At 30.5% G+C, this 23,930-nt stretch overlaps 1 protein-coding gene across 1 annotated transcript in view; it reads left to right on the top strand.

Moving 5' to 3' along the window:
- LOC124536371 (collagen alpha-1(XV) chain-like) overlaps positions 1–23,930 on the top strand; it is a 169,007-nt gene that overhangs the window by 120,533 nt on the left and 24,544 nt on the right. Inside the window, exon 2 of the mRNA XM_047112902.1 lies at positions 2,293–2,328. Coding sequence (XP_046968858.1) covers positions 2,293–2,328 — 36 coding nt within the window. The remainder of the gene's footprint in view (positions 1–2,292; positions 2,329–23,930) is intronic.

Genomic DNA, 23,930 nt, shown 5'->3' on the forward strand with positions numbered 1-23,930 from the left:
GGTGACCACTTACCACCTGGTGGCCTATTTGTTCTTTCGCTTAACTTTATTATAAAAAAAGTTAGTAAACCTTTTTACTATCGTAAGGCAGTCGCTACGTCTGAATTCGCCCTTATCCACAATTATACCGGTAGCCGGAGGTTAAGAGCAAAGTCATCCATCAAACATTATCAACGGGTGGGTCCGTTCAAAAGGGTCAAGCCAGAAGTACGGTTATACATTGATTTAAAATTTTCTCTGGAGAACGTAATAATAAAACGATCAAACAAATGCACTTAATCGAATATTTCTAAGAGCTTCTCTAATATTTAACGGAAAACTAGTAAGGAACAATTTAATTAGTTCATTTCATAGATTAGATATTTTACAAAGATAACCAAATTAGTCTGAAACGAGAGCATTTCATTTTATAGCTTTGTCATATTATTTTTTTAAAAGTAACTTGTACACCACCATTTAAAGCTCTTCAAAAATAAAAACGACACAGTCCTCACTCCAGGCGTCTGGTTTCCATTGATTATTTTTTTATCTTAAGTTCGATCTTACAAAATTGATTTGAGTGGGGAACAAAAACTATTAATAGGACATAAAGTAACTTTTATAGTAACGTGGGTGGTCGTACTATGAATTTCTTTGTTATTATTCCTTATTCAAAACTTTAAGATAATTGAATATTGTGTAAACATAATAAATACTTGGATATTATTTATAAATCTCAATGAATGAATAATATAAGTATGCCTTATGGAAGCGAAAATATTTTAAATTAAGAACGTTTAACGTTTTCAGAACGTAAATATTCGAAGAGAAACATATTTATTAATAACTATTGATAGAAACACGGATAAACTTGTCACCGAATTCTATCCGTTCACCATTTATCATTCGGTGACAACGACCATTGTCACCAGCTGAGAGAGCGTTACATTGCTACCAACATAACAGTCACTTGTTATTAAATATTTAAACGAAAATATACCTTATTACATCGGCATAAAAGTGATTAATTTAAAGAGAATTGTAAATAATTTTGTATCATAAATCTTGGTATATCTTAAGTGTTGTGCAGTAACCGTGTTCGTAAAATAGTCGAATACTAGATAAATCTTTAACTCATAAAGGTGATATTCATGTTAGTTTAAGAATAAAATTGTAATCTTTATTTATACGGTTTGCTTATAAAATGCATTGCTTTGACATTGCACTATCGTAAGCCATAAATAACATATTTAATACATTTAGAGTTCCCTAGTCTATTTGTTCGATATGATTAAGATACAATGACAACTACACTTTGGAAATAATTTTTGAAGTGTGATATCTTGCTTCTTGCTTTTCTGCAATACGTAGAATTTCGTGAAAGGGATGGAAATAACTAGAAGGCTAGGAAGCGCGTGTTACTATAGTAGAGTAGGTCTTCAGATTGTTCCAAGTCTTTATCTCAGAGGGTACAATTAAAGTGACAGCTTGTAAATTTTTCACTCCTGGGTTAGGTCTTATATCCCCTTGAGGAGAAGTTTTACAACTTATTCCACAACGCTGCTCTACAGGATTCATAATTGGCAAATTTTCGTTGAAATTATATAGACGTAGGTTTACTCATGATGTTTTTCTTTACGCCCAAGCCCGACAATTATAAACATAAAATTAGCATGTTTGAAAATGGCATGAACCCGTAACTATTGGTTGAGATTCGCTGATTTGAGTTGACCCGTTGTGAGGTTGTATGCTATTATAAAATGTTAATGTTATTTTTTGCCAAAGTGAGATGTCAAATGTTACACATGTGGCTTTTATTTGGAAGGTACTTTCTCATTATATGAAATTTATTCATTTATAATTGATCGTTTTTAAGTATATGAACTTGTTTGTCGGTCTGCATATTTAATTATTCAATTTCCAATATGAGTAACGCGCTCGTTCCTTCTTGATAATTTATAATATTTATACGGAACCTAATTACACGAGCGGCTTTAATGTAAGCTTGATATGATTCATACTTTATATTTATAATCAATCTTCATATTATGCAAATATAATAAAGCTGTAATTATAATTTCTCATCTGTTCACGATAAATTTGTATCTGTTTTTAAATTGTGAATAAAAATTGTAATTAAGGTTGGAAATAAAATAAAATAATTTCAACATGCATGTTCCAGACTTGATTTGACCAAAAAATATTCGTAATATAAATGATACTTTTTTATTTGATAAAGAGATGAACATAGACAAGTGCTTAGTTTTCTTGTGTATTAATAATTTAAACAAAACTTTTTTTTTTTATTTTTAGGTTAAATTTCTCTTCGCGACATGGATTAAATTTTGGGTAAGTTTACTAAAATTAAGAGTTTTATTTCAGACTTTCATACCGTTCGGAAAATAGAAAATTATTTTAACATTTAAATGCCTTTAGCTAACGGAGTCTGTAGCTAAACTAACAAAACTCCTTTATATGTATAGACTTAAAATTAAACGCTATTTTTCTTTGTAAGTTTAACAAAGAATTTCAATTAGAATAGCTTTGCAAATATAATTTAATATTACACTTTTTATTAGTAACCTTATTTCATAACTTTCCCTTGTTATTTTATTTATTACAAATATGTAGCAACGGTATCATAGATGGATCGTACGTCTACATATATTTTACGCTACTAATATTACAAATGCGAAAGTTTTGATGGATGAATATTAACTTCTTAATGAAGCTAAAATGGATGGAATTGGACTCAAATTAATGTAATAGATAGAAGCGTCTGAAGTAGCACATATGTATATTACCTTTTAGAATTAACTTCACAACTGCATTCATAAAACACGGGATCAAAGCAGCGGGTGTAAGGTAGTTAATCATAGATATCAATATTCTATCATTATCAAATAAATTGATTTATTTTGATAACAATATAGAAGAAACTTTTTTTTAAATATTAATAAGCAAGTACGTATTTGTTGTAGTATGAATAGATTCTAGATTTTTTACAGTCGCCTTTCAATAAAATGATTAATCACGGCATCGAGGATAGAATTTGTTCCAAGATTGTTCATCAGAGTCAATTTGCGGTGAAATTAACTGGAAACTCTATTCAGAAAGTTGGCGAGTTCAGGGATGTTGGACGTAATGGACTTAACGCCCCTGCGACGTTCTATCTGCAAAACAAAAGACCTATTGTTTCGAGGTCTTCCTGTTAAGATCCGATCGTCTTTGCGCACTGAAGTTATTTTGCGTGCGTTTAATATTACGCTTACAAATATGTGATATATGTGTAATATCAATTGTTCTATAAAACTAGTGCAATTAAATGATTTTAATAACTAAAACATATATTTTTAATTTATTATATATAATGTGCTTAAATTATTATTCGATTTGTATAAAAGTAAACTTATTATGAAATCGAATGTTTGCTTCAAATGTCATGATATTAATGTTTGAGGTAAAACAATATCCAAGGGTTCTTTTATTTCTTACAAAAATGTAAATAATAATAATTTTATGACCTATCAAAACAACACGTACAATTAATACCGCTTAGTGCTATTAGTATATACTGAATATAAACCACAGTTTATTAATGCTATTTATTAATCATTCGAAATAAAACATTTTTTTTAAGTATACTTAATATTTTTTTGAAATAATGTTACAACTGAATACCTCTCCGTGTTATATAAATAACCAATTATCTGTCCGCCGTATTTCAGTGGGTCAGCGGAAACGTACTTCGTTTAACAGCACTACAGTGCGGAAGAGGCCCAAATGATGCTAGAAACACGAATGTTTAATTGGACAAGTTAATTCTTATTTGTATTGTTAGTTTAATTAATACAATAAATTGCATAAAGCTAGTACAAAATAGAACAAGTATTTTGGACCTTACGTGAACTATAAAATTAGAACATACTGGAATATTTTAAGAATAAATTCATACAAGAATACATATAATAGGTCGTAAATTCTCACTAAGAACTATACTCTGATTCTAAATATGAAAACTTTGATCCAGTTCACTCAAGTACGAATTCTGAGTACGCCAGTGTTTGTGTTTGTAACCCAGATGACATAACATCTTAAATCCCGCCGATTGACGTTTACGACATTTGGTTTCTGGAAGTTTTAGTTTTATTTAAAATTGGAAAGTGTGTGTAGTTGATTATCAACATTCAGGAACTTTACCACCAAAATATTGACTCTTCCTTACAAAGTAACTAATCCATTAATGCCACATGGTCTCTTGAATTCAGCATTACAATGAATGATAAGTAACCTGATGCCAGAATATTTGGTAAGTTACATAAATCTAGGATAACAATGTCGATTTGATAAAATAAAATAATTAATGGTTTTAGCCACTAGAACATTTTGACGTAACAGGGTTACAATAATGAATTTAATTATTACAAAAGTCAATTTAGTCAGCTAATAACATTCAACTCCACTTTGATATTTGAAACTGAGCAGTTTTAATTTATTGCCGAATTAAATATACACACACATATATAATACGCATATGTACACACACACAAATATTTTAAAAAGTACTTCTGAAATTTAGTATTTGAATTACGGTTTATTTACAACAACCCGTAAATTCATCTTTGTCAATGCTTAAACCAAATACATTACATAAAAAATAATTGGGGTAATCCATTAACGTTTAGAATCTTATCTATAAAGGGAAGCTGCTCTCTCTTACTTATTGCTAGTCCGTTGATAGCTATAAATCCGGTCACAAGACGTACTTTGAGTTAGCTGTGTACGATTACTTATATTTACATTAATAGGTACATATCTAATTTAAATATACATCTCTGTTACATATACACTTGTACGATACCTATCAAGTATGTACTTACAGTAAAAAAAAATACAATTTATCATACTTAACTTTGAACTTATTTCTTTAATGAAGACGAAATATTACTCGGTTAATATATTTAACTAAGCTATCAGTAACCAATCGTTTTTGATTTGTGAGTAACGAATCATTGAAGTTATTCTTAAGCTTAACATTGTGTGTTTTCTTTTTTTACTCGATCGATATTTCATATTATATCTAGTTCTACTACCAGGCCACTAAAACAAAATTTAAACGAACCGACCAATCAACGAAGCCGTCATACTGAATAATAATACATAAATACTTATGAATTGAAAAGAAATTTGATGAGTGATCCCATTATTGTATGTGGATGGTAGATGGTATAATCCTTTTGAGTCAAGAAGCGATCTCATAAGACAAACTCCCAGGTCGGATGTTATTTGGAACGCAATAACCTACATTTCCAAGGCCTATTTGGTCTCACTATTGCTGTTTGCACAGTCACCGTCACGAGCCAGCAGCGGTTGTCCAGTTAAAAAAAGTGATGGATTGGAAATGGCTCGCAATAATTTTTCAGGACAACAACGAAATTACAATATCTAATTTATTTTTAATGTATAACATTTTTCTAGCTCTCCTGAAATTTGTTAAAGTGAACAGAACTGAACTAAAGTGACTGGAAGACCGACTTCCTTTCACACACGTTCAATACCTGTAAAACGCTAGCAATATTTTCCGAGAGAATAAATGTTAGTGTTGCTTATAAAAACTACGTTTATAAGAACTACGTAGTCACCTATTGAGTCGATTCTTAAAAGGATAATTTAAAAAAAAGTAAAATCTCTTTATAATTCTTTTTTTTTTTTTTCAATACGCATTTACTTTGTTTCAGTACCAAGTATGTTCTTGTTCCGTTTCATTAGATTACAGTGTAAATAAAAAGTAATCAAGTGAGTAATAGTATTGTTATAGTGTTAGCCCAGAGGACGTCGTTTATCAAAACGTCGCCTTGGACAGGGATGATTTAACGTGAGATATAGCGACTTTGAATGGAGTTATTTTCATTGCAATATCAAGAATAAATCTCTCAAAGCAAACGGATGTCTGCAAATGCGAACTTTTTTTTTACGTATCTATTATTGTACATTTTAAATGTAGGAATATGATTTCGAATAAATTATTTCCTTTAGTTTCATAATTTTTTATTTCTAAATTTCATATTTCTGAAAAAATGCCTTAGATTGTAATCAGTTGTTTACGGTTGACAAACTCGTGAGATAGATAGCTAACCTAACGGTATTTATAATTTTGTAGTTACATATGCATATCGATGGGTCCTACGTACATGGGCCAATGCAACAATTTTAGCATTTTCACTTTTTTGTCTCAAATGCTTCCTTTTAGTCTATTTAACAAGTTGCATTAACACAAAATACATATTTATAGGCGCAAATGCTATTTTTTGTTGCTGTAAAAGAGCCTATGTGACATAATTTTAAACGTATAAAGGCAAAACGATAATTTGAGACTTGTACGCGGGGAAATCCCGCGTGTTAGTTTACTTCAACGGCCGATCAGTCACTTAAGCGCTTCTACGACACACGGAACGATGTCGTGCTGTAATAATAATTTACCAATGTTTTAGTGAATATTATGTTTTATAAGATATAATTCAGTATAACATGATGTCCAAAAATTATTCTAAGTACAGTATAAGTAGGAGTTTAGTAAACGTAGCTATTGGTAATGTAAATAATAGTGACTCGAGTGAGCAACTAGGTAATAAAAACGATGAAAATAAACACACTGATCTTTGTAATTATTTTATTGTTTTATAGTATTATCATGTGTTAATAATATTTATTTTTATGTAATTAATAGGTTATTATTGTACATGTGTGTATATTGTACATATTGTACGCTGTGATGACTTTAGATTTTGGTCAGATAATTGTATTAATCAAAATAGAAATAGGATAATGTTTTTTATGTATCTCTACGCAGCTAAACATCTTAGTATCAATATTAAACATACTTTTCTTGAAAAAGGACATACAAAGAACGAGGGTGATTCCATACATGCCACAATTGAGAAAGCTACAAGGTATAAGAATATTTATACACCATCTGAGTGGAGTGCATTAATAAGATCGGCTAAAGTGAAAGGAATTCCTTTTAATGTTACAGATGTATCTCAAAACATGATTTTTGACTTTAAAAAGATGCAAGCTAGTGTTTGTTTTAATTGGACTAAAAATTCAGAAGGACAACAGATCGGAAATACCTTTAAAATTATGTTATGATCAGTTATTACCAATCCTTCCATCCAAAAAAAAAAATATTTAATTGATTTATGTCGCAAAAATATTATTCCACCAATTTATCGTGCGTATTATGAAAATTTGGTTTCATCTAATGTTAATTCAACAACAACAACAGCCTGTAAATTCCCACTGCTGGGCTAAAGGCCTCCTCTCCCTTAGAGGAGAAGGTTTTGGAACATAATCCACTACGCTGTTCCAATGCGGGTTGGTGAAATACACATGTGGCAGAATTTCTATGAAATTTGTCACATGCAGGTTTCCTCACGATGTTTTCCTTCACCGCTGAGCACGAGATGAATTATAAAGACAAATTAAGCACATGAATCAGCGGTGCTTGCCTGGGTTTGAAACCGCAATCATCGGTTAAGATGCACGCGTTCTAACCACTGGGCCATCTCGACTCTTAATGTTAATTCAATGTTAATTATTACTGATAATGATGACAATGAGTGATTTTGTTTTGTTTTTAAAGGTTTATTTTCTGCATTTAGGGATTTTTTTAATTAAGACTTTATTATTTTTTCCTCAGGCCGTCCAACCTTTAATTAATATGAAAAAAAAAATTTATATAAGTTTTTTGATTCCAAATTGATTTTGAAAAGGTTTTTACATTTAGTGTCGTTTAAAAAATATATAGAGAGATGTTATTTTTGTGGTCTAACTGAGGGTTAATAATTTTACAACACTGAATGAAATAACGTATAAGTGTCAATGTGAATTATATCATAAAGTTATTACAAAATTATTATCAATATAAGTTGTCTATTTATTTTAAATATATTTTTATAAATTTGAATACATTAAAACATTTAAAATACGCGTTCTTTTAAAAAAATTTTTGGCATGTAAATCGACCAAAATGACTCATTGGCCTTTTTATTATTATTTTTAAAGTGTATTACTAAGCAAAAAAGTCACGTATATAGTCATATCTACATTAACTAAAAAACTAATAGTATATAAATAAATCAAACTAGGTAAAACAGTTAACAATCGGTGTCCTAATATGTGTGCAAAATTTCAGCAACATAAGTTGAAGCATGTAAAAATGATATATAATTGAAACTTTGAGAGCGTCTACTGAAAAGTTATCAATTTTCATATTGGCCGTTGTACATAGGACCCATCGATATATATGTTTTATTATTAACTAGTACTAATACAAATTTATTTTATATTAATTCCATTCTAATTTACACAATCACAATCGTATTATAAGAAATAATATCAAATAGGTACCTTAAATAGTTCACCACTAACCAAAGTTGAGTCATTTTAAATGACCTGTGTAAAATATGATTCCCACCAGGATACTACAAGAAACGAATGGCCTATAAATATGATCAATTTCACCACATTAACTATCTCATGAAATGGTTCGTTTGAAATTATTTTTGATTTACTCACAGCTAGGACGTATTTTGTAGTTTTTGCGATATTGCGCTTTCAAATACGTAATCACTTTTTTATTTTAATTATTGTTATTCAACGTGTCTATATATTTTTATCAAACAAATTCAATTAAAATACTTCATAATTAAGTTAAAAAGTACGTTGAATTTTTAGTTTTATGTTTTTAGCATGAATGATTAGATAAAATGAAAATGTGAATTATACATATTTGAGAAATTATCTATGTATAGATCAACGAACTAAAATTGATCAAAAATATTTTCTACAGATAAGAAATCTAATCGAGCCTTATATTTATATCAAAACAATGACCTCGTTGCCGAATTCCTGCCATCCATAATCTCAAAAAATATCTGAAAATACCAACAACCTTATATGTTTTTCGAGGTGCGATGTTGAAATTATGAGCAGCCGACCATTTACTGCTTTTATTTATGGATTAAGATATAGGCAGAAGTTAAAATACCACCACCTGATGGTAAGCGGTCACTATCGCCTATGGACACTGTAAAAAATATAAGGGTTATCCATGTATACATATAGGTCCTTCGTATAAAATCATTCATTATATTGACAGCAAACACTACACAATTTCTAAATGTTTAATATTTATATTAAAGTCATTTCAAATTAAAAAAAAAAGTTTTATGAAGAAAATTCAATTTTATTACGATCTTAGGTTTTTATCCTCTTAAAAAATTTAACAACCGGCAGCCCTATCAAATACAATCTACATATAACACTTTAAATAACCAATTCAGTGATTATAAAAAAGTCATAAATGTAATACATAAATTGTGTTTGTTTGTTAAACTATCATTCAAAATTATTTTGTATTAGTAATATATGTAAAAGAAAGAGAGAGATAGATAGATATACCTTGTAGTAGATAAACGTTTGAAATCGCCTAATTAGCATAACCCAGTCATAGAAACGTCTCTTTGACTTAATCCTACGACCACTAACTTGACATATGATTCATGCTACCGTTGAATAAATGTCCCTTTGAGGTAACGATATATTCACGGCACAATAATCCTTATACTTCAATTATACGGTCGAAATTCCCTTGTATTAAAATGTACGGACAAATATCACGATTATAATAATAGTTATTTAATCAATAATCAAATAAACATAAGTACTACTTAAATGGCAGTTAGTAATTTATACTGCTTTTGAGTTACGATTAACAATCCTTTAAAATATTTTCTATAAGTTGTTTCATCACAGACTTTGAAACATATAAATGGTTTTATAACAATGATATTTTAACACAATTTTAAACAATTCTACGCATCGTTTCTTGAATATAGTACTTGTTTTAATGTATCAGCTACACATAGAATTAAAGGTTAATGAATCTTAAAGATCAGATTTAATAAATTGAATGCTTTACATTACAAAATTGAATACAACTGTGACGTACTCACAATATGCCGAGCAACAGATTCGTCATATTTAATGTCTAAATGGAAATAACTGATTCCCATCAGATGAGTGCTCACTCAATATCTTCCCATATATGGATGTGCAAGCTGTGGAACGAGCTTTATCCCAACATTTCCCAGATGAACTACAATACAAGGATACCTTCGAAGTCGATAATGCTCTATTCCCTTATCTTGCCAAAAATAAATGATGTATACAAATGACAGTCATCTGGTATATCAACCAAATTAATTTAAAAAAAATGTTGCAAAATCGGTCTGTATAAAAACTTTAAATCAAAATTAAACAATTACCAAAACAAATGAATTTGGGATGGGTGTGCTATAGGATTACTACTATTATGTAAAAATAATTATATCAAAATTATCAAAAAAAAAGTAAAATCCACATCCATATACACCTATTATATAAATTATATGTAGCGACAAATGAAAGTGGTAAGACGAATGAGAGAGAGGAAAAAATAAACCTTGTTCAAATAAGCTCATAAAAGCTTAAACCTTTGAATCGTCTTGTTATACTGTTGAATAAAATTTAAAGCTAATACCGGTTCGGAAGCCTCAACCTTTCTGAAGTATACTTCAAAGACATGACGTTTTATTAACTAAATTACATTGATCGAAATTGAACCACAAAATGAAATGTAATACATACATATTTTTATAAATAAACCAATCATTACATCGAAAAACAAAAGACGACTTACGAACATCAAAACAAATTTAATAAAACATCTTGCGAGTGTCCAACTTGCCAACACAATAGTTACACAAAAAGCATGAATCATATGCGATAGTCGGGACGGTAAAGGGTTAACATTATCCTCTATCATTCGTCATCTGATCAAATCCATCTATATGCATCCTTGTCTTACACCATATCACAAACACATGTCATCCTTTTCTACCCTCCAACCCTTTACGTTCAATACTCTTTTTTTGTGTCAAATTATGTATAGCTTATTTGTACATACTTGTTACTTATATGGTAACACACAAAAATACATGTTAAATCGTCCTGTTTTATTAATTCTAGTATTTGCCCCGGGACAGGTAATTATTAACATACTCCACGCGCTCATATTATTCAGAAAACAATAGAGGCGTGTTTCTGACACTCCATTAAGCAGCGGCGATCAAATGCGGGGCGATACCGGCTTACCAATGATTTATGAACAAAATATATCAATACTAGTATTTACACTCGGCTTCGAATAATCTACATTTCACTTAACGGATTACTGTGACATTTGTATTTCACGTTTTGTAGTTTATCTAGTAGCTGACCAGGCATTATGTAAGAAGTCGAAACTCACTTCAGAACACGAGCGTCTTGTCAGAATGTGATATGCAACATTGTCTTTAATTATTATAAAATTTATACGAGTCGAGATGGCTCAGTGGTTAGAGCGCGTACATCTTAACTGATGAGTGCGGGTTCAAACCCAGGCAAGCACCGCTGATTCATGTGCTAAATTTGTCTTTATAATTCATCTCGTGCTCAGCGGTGAAGGAAAACATCGTGAGAAAACCTGCATGTGACAAATTTCATAGAAATTCTGCCACATGTGTATTCCACTGCATTGGAACAGCGTGGTGGAATATGTTTGGAACATAATATTTACCTTGTCCTCAAAGGGAGAGGAGGCCTTTAGCCCAGCAGTGAGAATTTACAAGCTGTTGTCGTTATAGGATACACTTATCAGAATGGCGTATCATTGTAAGTCAGCTGTCAAAAATACACCGAGTGAGATCCGAAATGATTTCTTAAAGAATAACACTGTTGGATAGAATCTTGATGTGAAATATCAATTCGTCCGTGCCTTGTGTGTAAGACGCATGCTGACATATGTCGGGAATGCAATTGGCATCATATCTGATGATCTTATGCCAACAAGACGCCTCTACCCCTCAATCTCAACTCGATTTGAGAACGTTAAATACATTGTTGATATATAATACATACAATAAATTAAAAAAAATACACATTAACTTTATTAAGTAATGTTTATATTTACTATAATTTCTTTCACTAGCCATAATGCCGGAGGTCCCATTACGATTTTTTTTTTAAATGTGAAAAAATATGAATACTTCTCTTGTATATAAATAATATTAATTACAAATCTTAATTAAACAAGTAAATTAAGGTGAACTTATCACAATAAGCGATCTCTTCCAGTCAACCTTTGTGGTACTGAGAGGGAAATTAATCGAGAAGGGTAATTAAAAATTGTATACCAACTAAAATAATATTTAAAACAGCTTACAACAAAGTCATATTACAATTTATAAATAAATTTAATATAGGAAATACATGTATATAATTTATTATATAAACAATGCAAAAAAACGATATTATGTACGATCTATGTTTAAAAAACAAACACAGATGTACTCTTTATTCAGTCAATTTTAAATCGAAAGGCGAACGAGCTTCCAAATATTACAATAGAAAAACCTTAAGGGTATGTAACCTTCTAAACTATCTACTAGACCTGTAATGCATAAAAGGAATAGAGCATTCACAAAAATCTGAAGCATTATTCTAGAGTTTATCATTGCAGATAGACAGACAGATAAAATATAAACATTATCAACATATATTACAAGCTTTTAATTAACTTCATTTAATTTGAAACTATTTCTGATCGTCGCTTCGCTTCGTATTCATTGTAATTCAAATAATAGAATATTTTATACATAACTGGATTTAATGATGAACTAAAGGGCGTGTCTCTTCAATAACTACACGCTTCTCACTCTCTCTAACCGAGTGTGTCCTGCCCTATTTGCTTTGAGACATATTTAATTTTTATAAAAGTTAATTAATACAGCTGTATAACTTATTTGATTGAGTGCAGACTATATCATAATAATTTCATATTATGTGCAATTAACACGTTCAACGCGAAGCAAAGTCTAATACGCCCCGTAAATATAAAAATATTCGCTTACCACTGTCTGCCCCTATGTAAGCTTCGATCATTAAAATACGCAACTTGATGGAGGGATTAAATAGGAAGGTTTTGTAAATAATACAATTATTAACAAAATTAATTTGCTGTTGAAACGCTTGGCCCTTGGAGTAGTGGTGCAAAAAGGTTCATCAAAAATATAACACCTCGCCTCATTGCCTCCACTGGTGACAGGAGGGCTGGTTCGTTTTTTGCTCAGAGGATCGGAATTACGATTCAACGGGGAAATGCTGCTATCATTCTTGCCACCATTCCACGCGGTCAAGATTTATACAGCAACTAGTTTTAGTTCATATTTGTATATATTTAAGCATTTGATGTTATTAATTCTTATGTTAATAAATTATTTGAAAATAATAATAATACATGGACAATGTAGTAAAGATTCATTGAATATTTTAGATGTTTCTAATGTGATGTTGAAAACAAACATATTTTTGCGCTTACATTTTATGTTATACTGCACCTGTGCGAACTGTGCGAAGCCGGGGCGGGGCGCTAGTTTTAATATAATTTCAAATAAATCCTATTGAGTAAAATTTACACGGATTCCATATGCGAAAAGTAGCCAGTTATTATTACAAAGTACCTCTTTATTTCATTTAATGAAAAGGCAAGTATTGGTAATAACATAAAATCGAACTATTATCATGAAACGTTTTTGATATATTGTAATTAATACGTGAAATGATATAATTACGAACTTTACCCACACCGATAAACTGATTGAATTGAATTTATGCATTCGTGTCAAATTAAATAGGTGCATATGTGGTGAACCGTTTGCATCTTACTAATATAATGTTTTGTGTATCTGATTTTTCATTATTATTTTAATTTAGAGTTCTAATAATATTTTCTTTAAAATCGAATATAATTAAAATATACGTATGCTTTTATTCATATCACAACTAGGTGTCACCCGCAGCTTCGCTTGCGTTTTAGGGATCGGTTATCATTTGTCAGGCAAAAAAGAAGCCTATATCTTTCTTGAAGCTCAAATTTTCTTCACACCAGACTTCATCGAATTCGCTTCATTGTTTTGGTCGTGAAAGAGCATCAGACAGACGAACAAAATATTAGTACAGATCAAAATATTGGTATATATTATAAATATATATTACCAGTTCTATAATCGTACTAATTTGAAAAAGTGTTTGATATAAAACATTTACGTAAGTCTGATCGTAAGTGATTGGTAATTATATTTTTTTTTATTATGCACAATCGATCTTTATGATATGAGTTGTTATGTCCCATATTCCAATTTTTACACTGGGTCACTAACCTTTAAACGTCAAATTCAAATACATAAAGACGTTCCATTTTATATGGTATTAAAATAAATAAATGAATGTAAGAATGAATTGAATGGAATATTCCATGCGTGAAACCTTCGTATATCGATGATACAGTCAATTTCTTGGCTCATCTATAGAATAATTTTTATTATATTTGTAATATATCCAGAACACATTTCACTTTACAATACATTCTCAATACCATTTCAATCGAGGATTTTCCTTCGATAAAATCGACAGCACACCTCAAGAGAATACAAAGAAATTTATACATTCGAGTCGGTATATCACTGGATTGAAATAGTAATACCACTGTAGACAGAGCGGGTTACGATAGATTTACATTTAAAAAATCTTGCACTGAAACCAGATAAAAATCTATCGCTATGATTACAGCTGATTCATGTGCTTAATACTTAATTTGTCTGTATAATTCATCTAGTGCTCAGCGATGAAGGAAAACATCGTAAAGAAACCTGCATGTGACAAATTTCACAGAAATTCTGCCACATGTGTATTCCACCAACCTGTATTGGAACAGCGTGGTGGAATATATTCCAAACATTCTCCTCAAAGGGAGAGGAGGCCTATAGCTTTGTTGTTGTTGTTGTTGTTATGATTGGGGTTTTTATTTGCCTATGAATTTATTTTTACGCGTCATTTTATAAAAACAATCAATTGATATGGATATTATTATAAATATAAATAAATAAACATCACATACATTACTCCGATCCCAATGTAAGTAGCTAAAGCACTTGTGCTATGGAAAATCAAAAATAACGATGGTACCACAAACACCCAGACCCAAGACAACATAGAAAACTAATGAACTTGTTCAACATCGACTCGACCGGGGATCGAACCCGAGACCTCAAAGCGGCTTACCACTGCGACGACGGAGATCGTCAATAAAGTATCTTACAAAAAGTTCAGTAGAGTTTGTAAAGGACCCAGTACTGGACAACAACTGATTTTCTTGATAACGAGGTTTGTAGTTTTTTACACCACGCTCGTCCATTTGATTCATTAATGTCGCAAATTCTACTTGCATTATTAATTATTGATGCGTAGTTTTGCACTACCGGGAATTCGTATTCGATTTTGATGCTTCATTATAATATTCGAACATTCCATCCGCCTTTTGTTTCGTAAACTGAGATTATAAAATATAATATCTGTATATTAAAGAGCATAAAATTAATTGATAATTATATAAGATAAATGAAAAAATAATCAAATATTTTTGATAAAACACAACAGGCTCTGCAAATAATATGTATTTCTTCCAATTACATAGAGATCTGCGATTCGGTACGTAACCTCAGAATGACCACACACGACCTATTTCTAGGCGATGTCTAATCCACTTCATAACCCTATTCAGGACAGCGTGATACGAAAGTAATTACGCAAGCCGAAAAAAATGTTAGACCTCAAAGTAGTCATGACATGACTGTCATGTCATGTAAATATTACAACATATATATACCTACTATCTAAATAGCGTGCAGAATTTATAAATTATAAAAATAACGTAACTTATAACCCACGTTTCTCAAAGAAGAAATAATGAGTTCATATATCCATAGTTAGACCAATGAATTATTTTTAATTGTAAATTTTTCCTCAGACTTAAATTGTAATACTACTGGTAATGAAAACATGCAGGCACACTCAAAAACATGGACACAAACATACACGAACATGAATTATATGGAATTATAAATTTAACAATACAGAAACTTAAAAAAATGTAAAATTTAACAATTGCCTTATCTGTGAGAATTAATACTTAATGGATAATTTTAGGTATGCACATTCTTATACTCCTCATGATAGTAACTTGTAAACTTGACGACCTCGTTAGTTTAGGTCTGGATCTAGCTTGATATAAGGTCACAGATCTCGAGGTTCGAGGTTCAAACCCCCTAGGTACAAAATTATTGGGTTCGTACGACGTCGCAATCGACTAGTATACATTTATATTTGTATATCACCATATAACATACATTGCAATTGATCTCTTATTTCAAAATAATAAAAAAATTGGAAGTTTTAATTGTATTTCAGTAAACTTTGGTCATTATCAAAGAATTTATTCACTGGTTCGCATCAAAGTAACTTAAGAACAGTCTATTGGGCCTTTGATCTTTAAAAAATAAATAAAAATTGATCGCATCTCAGTGGAAACATTAGTACTTAATCATAAATCTAAATGTGCTTGCGCTAATCAACTCCTTACTTCGCAGCTGGACTTAATTTGTCTGAACATTTCACACTGCACAGTGCAGTCCTATAAAGGGCCGTGTTCAATCGTTTTTATCTTCCTCAACCGACTTCAAAAATGAGGAGGTTATCAATACATCTTTATTTATTTTTTTTTACGTTTGTTACCTCATAACTTTTAACTAGGTCGACCGATTTTGATAATATCCGTTTGAAAGAAACTAGCTTTGCTTTGCCGTGTGGTCCCATTTTAATTTAAACCAGTTCTAACGTGAAAACTATATAAGTCTTAAATTTGCATTATGTTTGTGCGCGATAAACAACGGAACAACTAAAAATAGCGCCAACCAATTTTGATGATTCTTAATTTATTATAAAGGATATACTTCAAGGTGAAGTAAGTGGAAGTTTGGTAAGGTTCTGAGCATAGGATCCATGACAGCGGCTTCAAATATAACAATAACTATGACTACGTTATAATATTTACTAATATTTTTCATTTCATTTTACTCAGGAGGACTCTTAAAATATGTTGAATACGCCATTATTTTTCTTACTTTTTAGTGCCTATTTATTTTGAAGTCGGTTATTCTTTTTGTTAATTTTTTTATTTATAAGCATAGCAGTAAGCTATCCCGACTTCAGATAGGAGGCAATTTGTAAAAAAAAACGCCTCTCATTTTCTATAAAGATGTTATTTAATAAAATTTATCAATAGATATCATTTATAATATGTTTTTCGTTGGACATAATTTGGAAAATTTGATATATACTAAATAAATTATTCTTATGATAGAAAAAGAAGGTGATTTTTTTATAAATAACTTTTTCTGGTTATAAATTTTATGTATATAATATATTAAGAAATTATAATCTTATTTTGGAACTTTTAGTCGCTTAATAAAATATCAATCTTGCCTGAGTATTATACATACATACTGATTTTGATTTCCTTTTTGGGCGCTAACTATATAATCTTAGATATTATATCTCATTCTACACTTGGCAAGTAGGTAATATATTATGCTTATTCCTTCCAATCCAACACAGCAATACATAGACTGTCCACTAGTTCCTATCACGTGATAGAATAAAATCCGCTGATTGTTGTCAAAAAAAAAAATACAATTAAAAATAGTTGTACATTTTTAAGCTTACACGAAAATAAAACTGGCGTTCCATAGACAGGTGTGCGATAAGTATAATTACAGTTATCGAGCCAGTTCACGGTTCGTCAACTTATGGATAAAATTCACAATAAGGCGATAATAGAGTTCAGTTAACTCTTTTCGCTACATTTTTATGTATATTTATTTTACCTCATTGAAAGCTTGATATAAAATAAAATTGTATTCGTAAATTGTAAACATGTTTATTAAATAATAAATATTTATCGTCCCATATTTTTATGTAGTATTGGGAATTCAAATTAGGGACAATAAATTTTATTATCATTTATAGTGAAATAAAATAAACTTTAATAAAAATAAGAAGTGTCAAGAGACACTAGACTAATAGACACTATATTATGTGTTAAATAACAGGCTTTATTTAATTTTTATAGAAAATAAAAACTAAAGTCAAAATGAATACGAAAAAACATTAAAAGTCATATTTTTTATTTTTTTATTTTAATTAAGCTGATAAAATAAATATTCTACTTCATTTTAATTATTAAATGATATTTTACCTCACTATTCAGGTAATTTTATTCTATTACCTCATGTAAAATTTACACTAAAACTATAAACCAATTGCATATATAAACATAAAAACCGATAATGGTTATAAACAGTACCCGTAAACAAAATAGTTGTGGTATGTTATCTGCTATTTAACAATGAATTATAAATTAACAATCGTATATATATATACTATAAGTACATCTAATATATTTTATCTTTTATCAATACATTTCGATTCTAACGGATAGTGATTTGATGATGTGACTAAATACGTTGATACAAACCAATTAGAAAAATACACCAGTCTTTTAAATATATGTCAGTTGATTACTGATTCTAGTCAGTTTATCTAGTGTGGTAACATCTTCTCATTAGTCACTCAACCAACGGGTGGGTAAGTTAGTGTAGCAACAGGTAACCGGTGATAGCAGATGAAAAATATCTTATTTCGACGACCCTGTAGTTGAGTAGTGTGTACACCAGTTTTCACGGCTACTTCGAGGTCCCGGATTCGATTCCTGGCCGAGTGTATGTAGAAAAAATTCATTAGTTTTCGATGTTGTGTTGGGTGTTTGTGGTACCGTCGTTATTTCTATTCTTCCAAAAACAAGTGCTTTAGCTACTTTCATTGGGTACAGATTTATGTGTGTGATATTGCCTAATATTTATTTATATATTTATTTATTACCAGAAAATGTTAAAATAAATTTTAAACAAATTTGTGCGCGCAGGCAGACAACTCACAGCTGTAAAAATTATATATCACATATTATATCTATGATAATAGTTAATGTAGTTGCAATTGATCCAGTATGTAATACGCTTAATCTAAAATGTACATCAGATATCGAGATCATAGAGGTCACTTTGCGTAATTGCTGATAAGTTGCTAATTATTATGACTTAGCTTAACACCTTTGAGTGACAAATTACTAACAGTTCCCTTGTCAATGTCATGAGAATGTACTTTGATATGATATCCGTGATCATAACATATCGTTACAGTATATTTTAAAAATATAATGAAATATAAGATTTGTTTTTGCATTCATTCTTGGTCTGGTAATTCTTGGATTTGCTTACCAATTTTTCGTTATAAGAACGGATGGGTTCTTACCTACTTAAAAAATATTTGAAACATATTTATGGTGTAATAATTATCTTTATAACATATAATGTCCGTATACGTTGCAGCGGCAAACATTTTAGATGTAGGTATTTGTATATCCATTACTTAAAATATATTTTAGTACTGAACAGCATTTTTTTTCATTTTATGTGTTTTACATGTCTGTAATAATAGTCGCTTTGTTACCCAGTGTAATAAAAGTAGAAAGGATATAAAACATCTATTTTCAATATTCGAAGCTCATTGGTCAATATCAATAGTGACCACTTATCATCAGGCGGTAAAACTGTAAGCAATGACCGCATCCGCAATCCCATTTCCAAGTATACAAAAAATATTGTAATATAAACGGTCGGTACGAAGGAGTATCTATATATTAATAAAGATTAAAAAAAGTGAAGTGTACAATCCACTTTACTTTCCTAATAAACTATCTTAGCTTCGTTCCTTTTGTCGATTATTAATAACAGAAGATTGCTCTCGTCTGGCAATTTTTCAATGAGTCGTTCAAGACTTTAAGTAAAGCTAATCGTAGGAAAGACAATGGATCGTTTCTTTTTATTACACAGAAGATTTATAAAGCAATTTTTTTCAATTAAATTGTAAGCGTAAACGTCATTTATGTAATTAATAATAATATGTTAATAATATATTTTGTGTCACAGTATACCTATATATAATATGTATAAAAGAAAAAATACAACCCACTAATTATAATGAGGTTGCAGGTTCCATATAAAGTGTAGATATCCGTTAAGAACAAATTTTAGGGAACCCGTAACCCGTACCCTTGTACCCGTAAGGAAATAAAATGTAAAATGGAATTTTGTGTTTTATAAATTTCACAATACAAAACTGAAAGTTCATGTAGTAATTTGTATACTTAAATACGCGTTCGTTCAAAGAGATAAATTCAATCAAGTTTAAAAAGATGTTTTTTCGAATTTAAATGAATTTTATGTAAAACCATTATTAATTCAACTTTAATATATTTTTGAAAAAAAAAATATATTTTATTACAGAATAATCCATAGCGAGCAGCGACAATGATTTACGTATTTTATTTTAAGAGAAATGACTATTAACGTTTTTATTTATATACGAAATCGCCTGAAGGTAATTCAAATTGACCGGGATCATTCAGAACCATAAAAGGATAAAGTATTTAAAAATCGAAAACGATAGAAATATTTCTATTTTCTATAATAGAGGTTGAATGATCCGTTGATTTCAGGTTTTTCATTTTCATTCAGACAAGTTTTGAAACTGGACGAACTTTTTTTATGGTATTGGTAAGCGGATGGGCAACTGGGCTACTTGATAAGTGATCACCAATGCCCATAGACATTGGAGCTGGACGTAATTCCAATTATTTCAAAGATAACCAATGTGTCATCAACGTTCGTAAAGAATGTTATGTCCATTATGCTGCAGTAATACTTGTTCAGTCGCTCTTTAAACTAGAGCCTAATAATACTAAGTATACGCAGCCAGTATAATATATAACAATTTTGTTGGCTCAAACATCTACCACCAAGTACACACCACCAGTGTTGCCATACCTGCTCCAAGAATAGAGCGAAAAACCGCTGGTTTACTCCTGATTTTTTTCTAGTTGTATAAGATCACCGTCCCTTCAAATTATGATAGTCTACAGCAAATATAAATCACCATATATCCTGTAATATATCTTGAATGGATGTTTATTTTGCGTTGAGAATAACCACTATGACCTATATCGGTCAGGAGAACATTATCTAGTATATTGCGCTCATACGATCTATTCAAGAATATATCATAATTTTGCTAGATATCATTACAAATAGAAATAACAGAAATTTATTTAAACACCTAAGCCTTGTCGATGTTTAGTCTACTGTCTATGATATCACATTATTTTATTATATTATAAATATATTACAGTTAAAAGAAAGATATAATAAATATAAACATAATTGATGAAACGATCACAATTAATAAAATTTAATTTAGATTCAATAAGAAATAATTAAAAAGAGTAAATAAATTACCAACTAATTTGAACTCCTACAAGCTATGTTAGAATAATTAGTTATTCCTTGCATTATTCATGTACATTAGTCATTCATAGCTGTTTGAAATTAATAGAAAACGCTAATTTAGCGTGCGATATTGTTTTTTTTATTGTTTACTCGTTTTATTAAATCTTCAAAGACTAAACTCGTGTGCCTTTGTTTAATTTTAATAAAATTAAACATTTTATATATAATTAAAAATCGTCAATAACGCAACGGTTTGAGGTCTGTCTAACGATTTATAAAGTCGCAGGATCGATTCTGGCCTTGGCAGAAAGCTTAGGATTAAACAATTGTGTTGTACAGTTAAGTAGGTATATTTCATTCTTTCGTTCGTATTGCAATTTCTCTTTTAGGAGAAATAGATACATATATGTTAGTATAAACAAAATACATTACACTTTACAATCGTCTTCCATTGAAGTCTTCATTCCCTCATCGATCTTATCTTTTCCCATGTGGATGCTATACCGTTACTAAGAAAGTTTCCACTCTTTTCAGCTTCATTTTACACTTCATACACGAAGTAAATAATGAATTGCAGTGATAGATGACGACCTCCGTGGTCGAGTAGTATATGCACCGGATTTCATGGGTCACTCCGAGGTCCTGATTTCGATTCCCAGCCGAATTTATGTAGAAATAGTTCCTTATTTTCTATGTTGTCTTGGGTCTGGGTGTTTGTGGTACCATCGTTCCTGTTTTTCCATAACACAAGTGCACAAGTTGACGACCTCCGTCGAGTGGTGTGTACATCGGTTTTCATGGGTGCGCCACTCCTAGATCCCGGGTTCGATTCCCGGTCTTGGGTATTCGTGGTATCGTCGTTTCTTCTGATTTTTGATATCACAAGTGCTTTAACTACTTACATTGGGATTAGAGTAATGTATGTGTTGTTAAATCAAGCAACGATTTCACAATGATCAAGATTGCTTATCCCGCATTAATTGCCATTGCTTTCGCAGCAAGCACAGGTCAATATATACAGTTCGGTTTGACCTGCCGTGTTGTTCAGTCACGTATACCCTGCTGTCGTTGTAAATGTTCGGCCGTGTCTTGTAATATAATATCAAGTCTGTGTGCGGATGACGAACACAACATCGGACGTAAATGTTGAATTAGCTACTTGATACTTGTTTTGTTTACCTCAAAAATATATTTGACTTTTTGAAATGTCTTGCTTATTTTAGGTTCAAATAACATATGTCACCCAGTTTACTCGATTCAGATATTCGTTTCTATAATTGGTTATTGGTTATTATGCTACAGGAACATTTTTTTTATTGTATTAATGTGAGAGACGAGAGGTTGTAGTTTTTATGTGAATCTTAAACCGAAGAATGCAAGTTCAAATCCGGCGATAATTTTTTCTTGTAGTTTTTGTGTTTATTCCAATTCCGGATATATTTTTTTCATATGTGTATCAAATAATGAGTCAATTCCATTAACTTTTTTCATTATCTTGTGTTAATTACCTTCATCAAAAATATATAGATAGGTTTGATTAAAAATGATAATCTCAATACGACTTTTGCCTTTCGAGAAATTTGTGGACAAACCGACATACAGTAAATTCTAACTTATCATTATAATATAATTAAATTTTAACAATGTTACATATATACATGTTTAACTGATAACCTCCTTTTTAAACGTCGGTTAACAAAACACTATCATCAAACTACACCGGATTTCAACACGGAAGTTAAGGTAGCAGTTAAAAGTACTTAGTAAGTTTAGTAGTTCAAACGTAATCAATTACAAACAGTTGACATATCACTACACTCTCATATATCTTCGGAAAGCAATTACAAAGTGATAACAAACTATAATTTAATCATCGGAACGTATCCACACTTATCGCAAGAAACTAGTAGTCGTGACACGAAGCGAATATTGATTACAGAATAAGGAATCTAGTCCAATGGGAGGAATGTGATTACGGCTTGATTTGTCGCTAATAATTTCTCTACGAACTGTTGACACGATAACTTCACGTTTTGTTAATAATATGCTAGATCGTCTTTTGTTTATTCGAGAAGAACAAAATTATCGTCGCCGTTTTAGCGATTAAATAATTAAATAAGGCTTCTTGTGCTTCTTGAACGTGACTGAACTATATATTTAAAAAAATAAAGAGTATTCTGATTTCATTTGAGTCGATTATTACATTGATACTACTGATAACGCCATCTTTTTCATAATATACTATGTCGATGTAATAAAATATTTGCGTAACAAATTACTTGTGGTAGTTGATTTTTTTTTTGTTAAATTGACAGGTGGACGGATGGTAAGTGGTCACCACCGCCTTCAGACATTGGCGCTGTAAGAAATAACCATACCTTACTTCGCATCGAAGATAATATGATACGTCCCTGGTACCTTTTGCTTCACTAAACGGCAGTATATTATTAAGTAGAATAACTAATGTGTCGATGTTAAATATCCAGATTTGTACTACTACCACCGAGTGTATAACTAAACTGATATCAAAATCAGAACATCAACAAAGACAAAACAACTTAGAATGAACTGTCA

This window comes from Vanessa cardui, chromosome 16 (genome assembly GCF_905220365.1).
Source record: "Vanessa cardui chromosome 16, ilVanCard2.1, whole genome shotgun sequence".
NCBI lineage: Eukaryota > Metazoa > Arthropoda > Insecta > Lepidoptera > Nymphalidae > Vanessa > Vanessa cardui.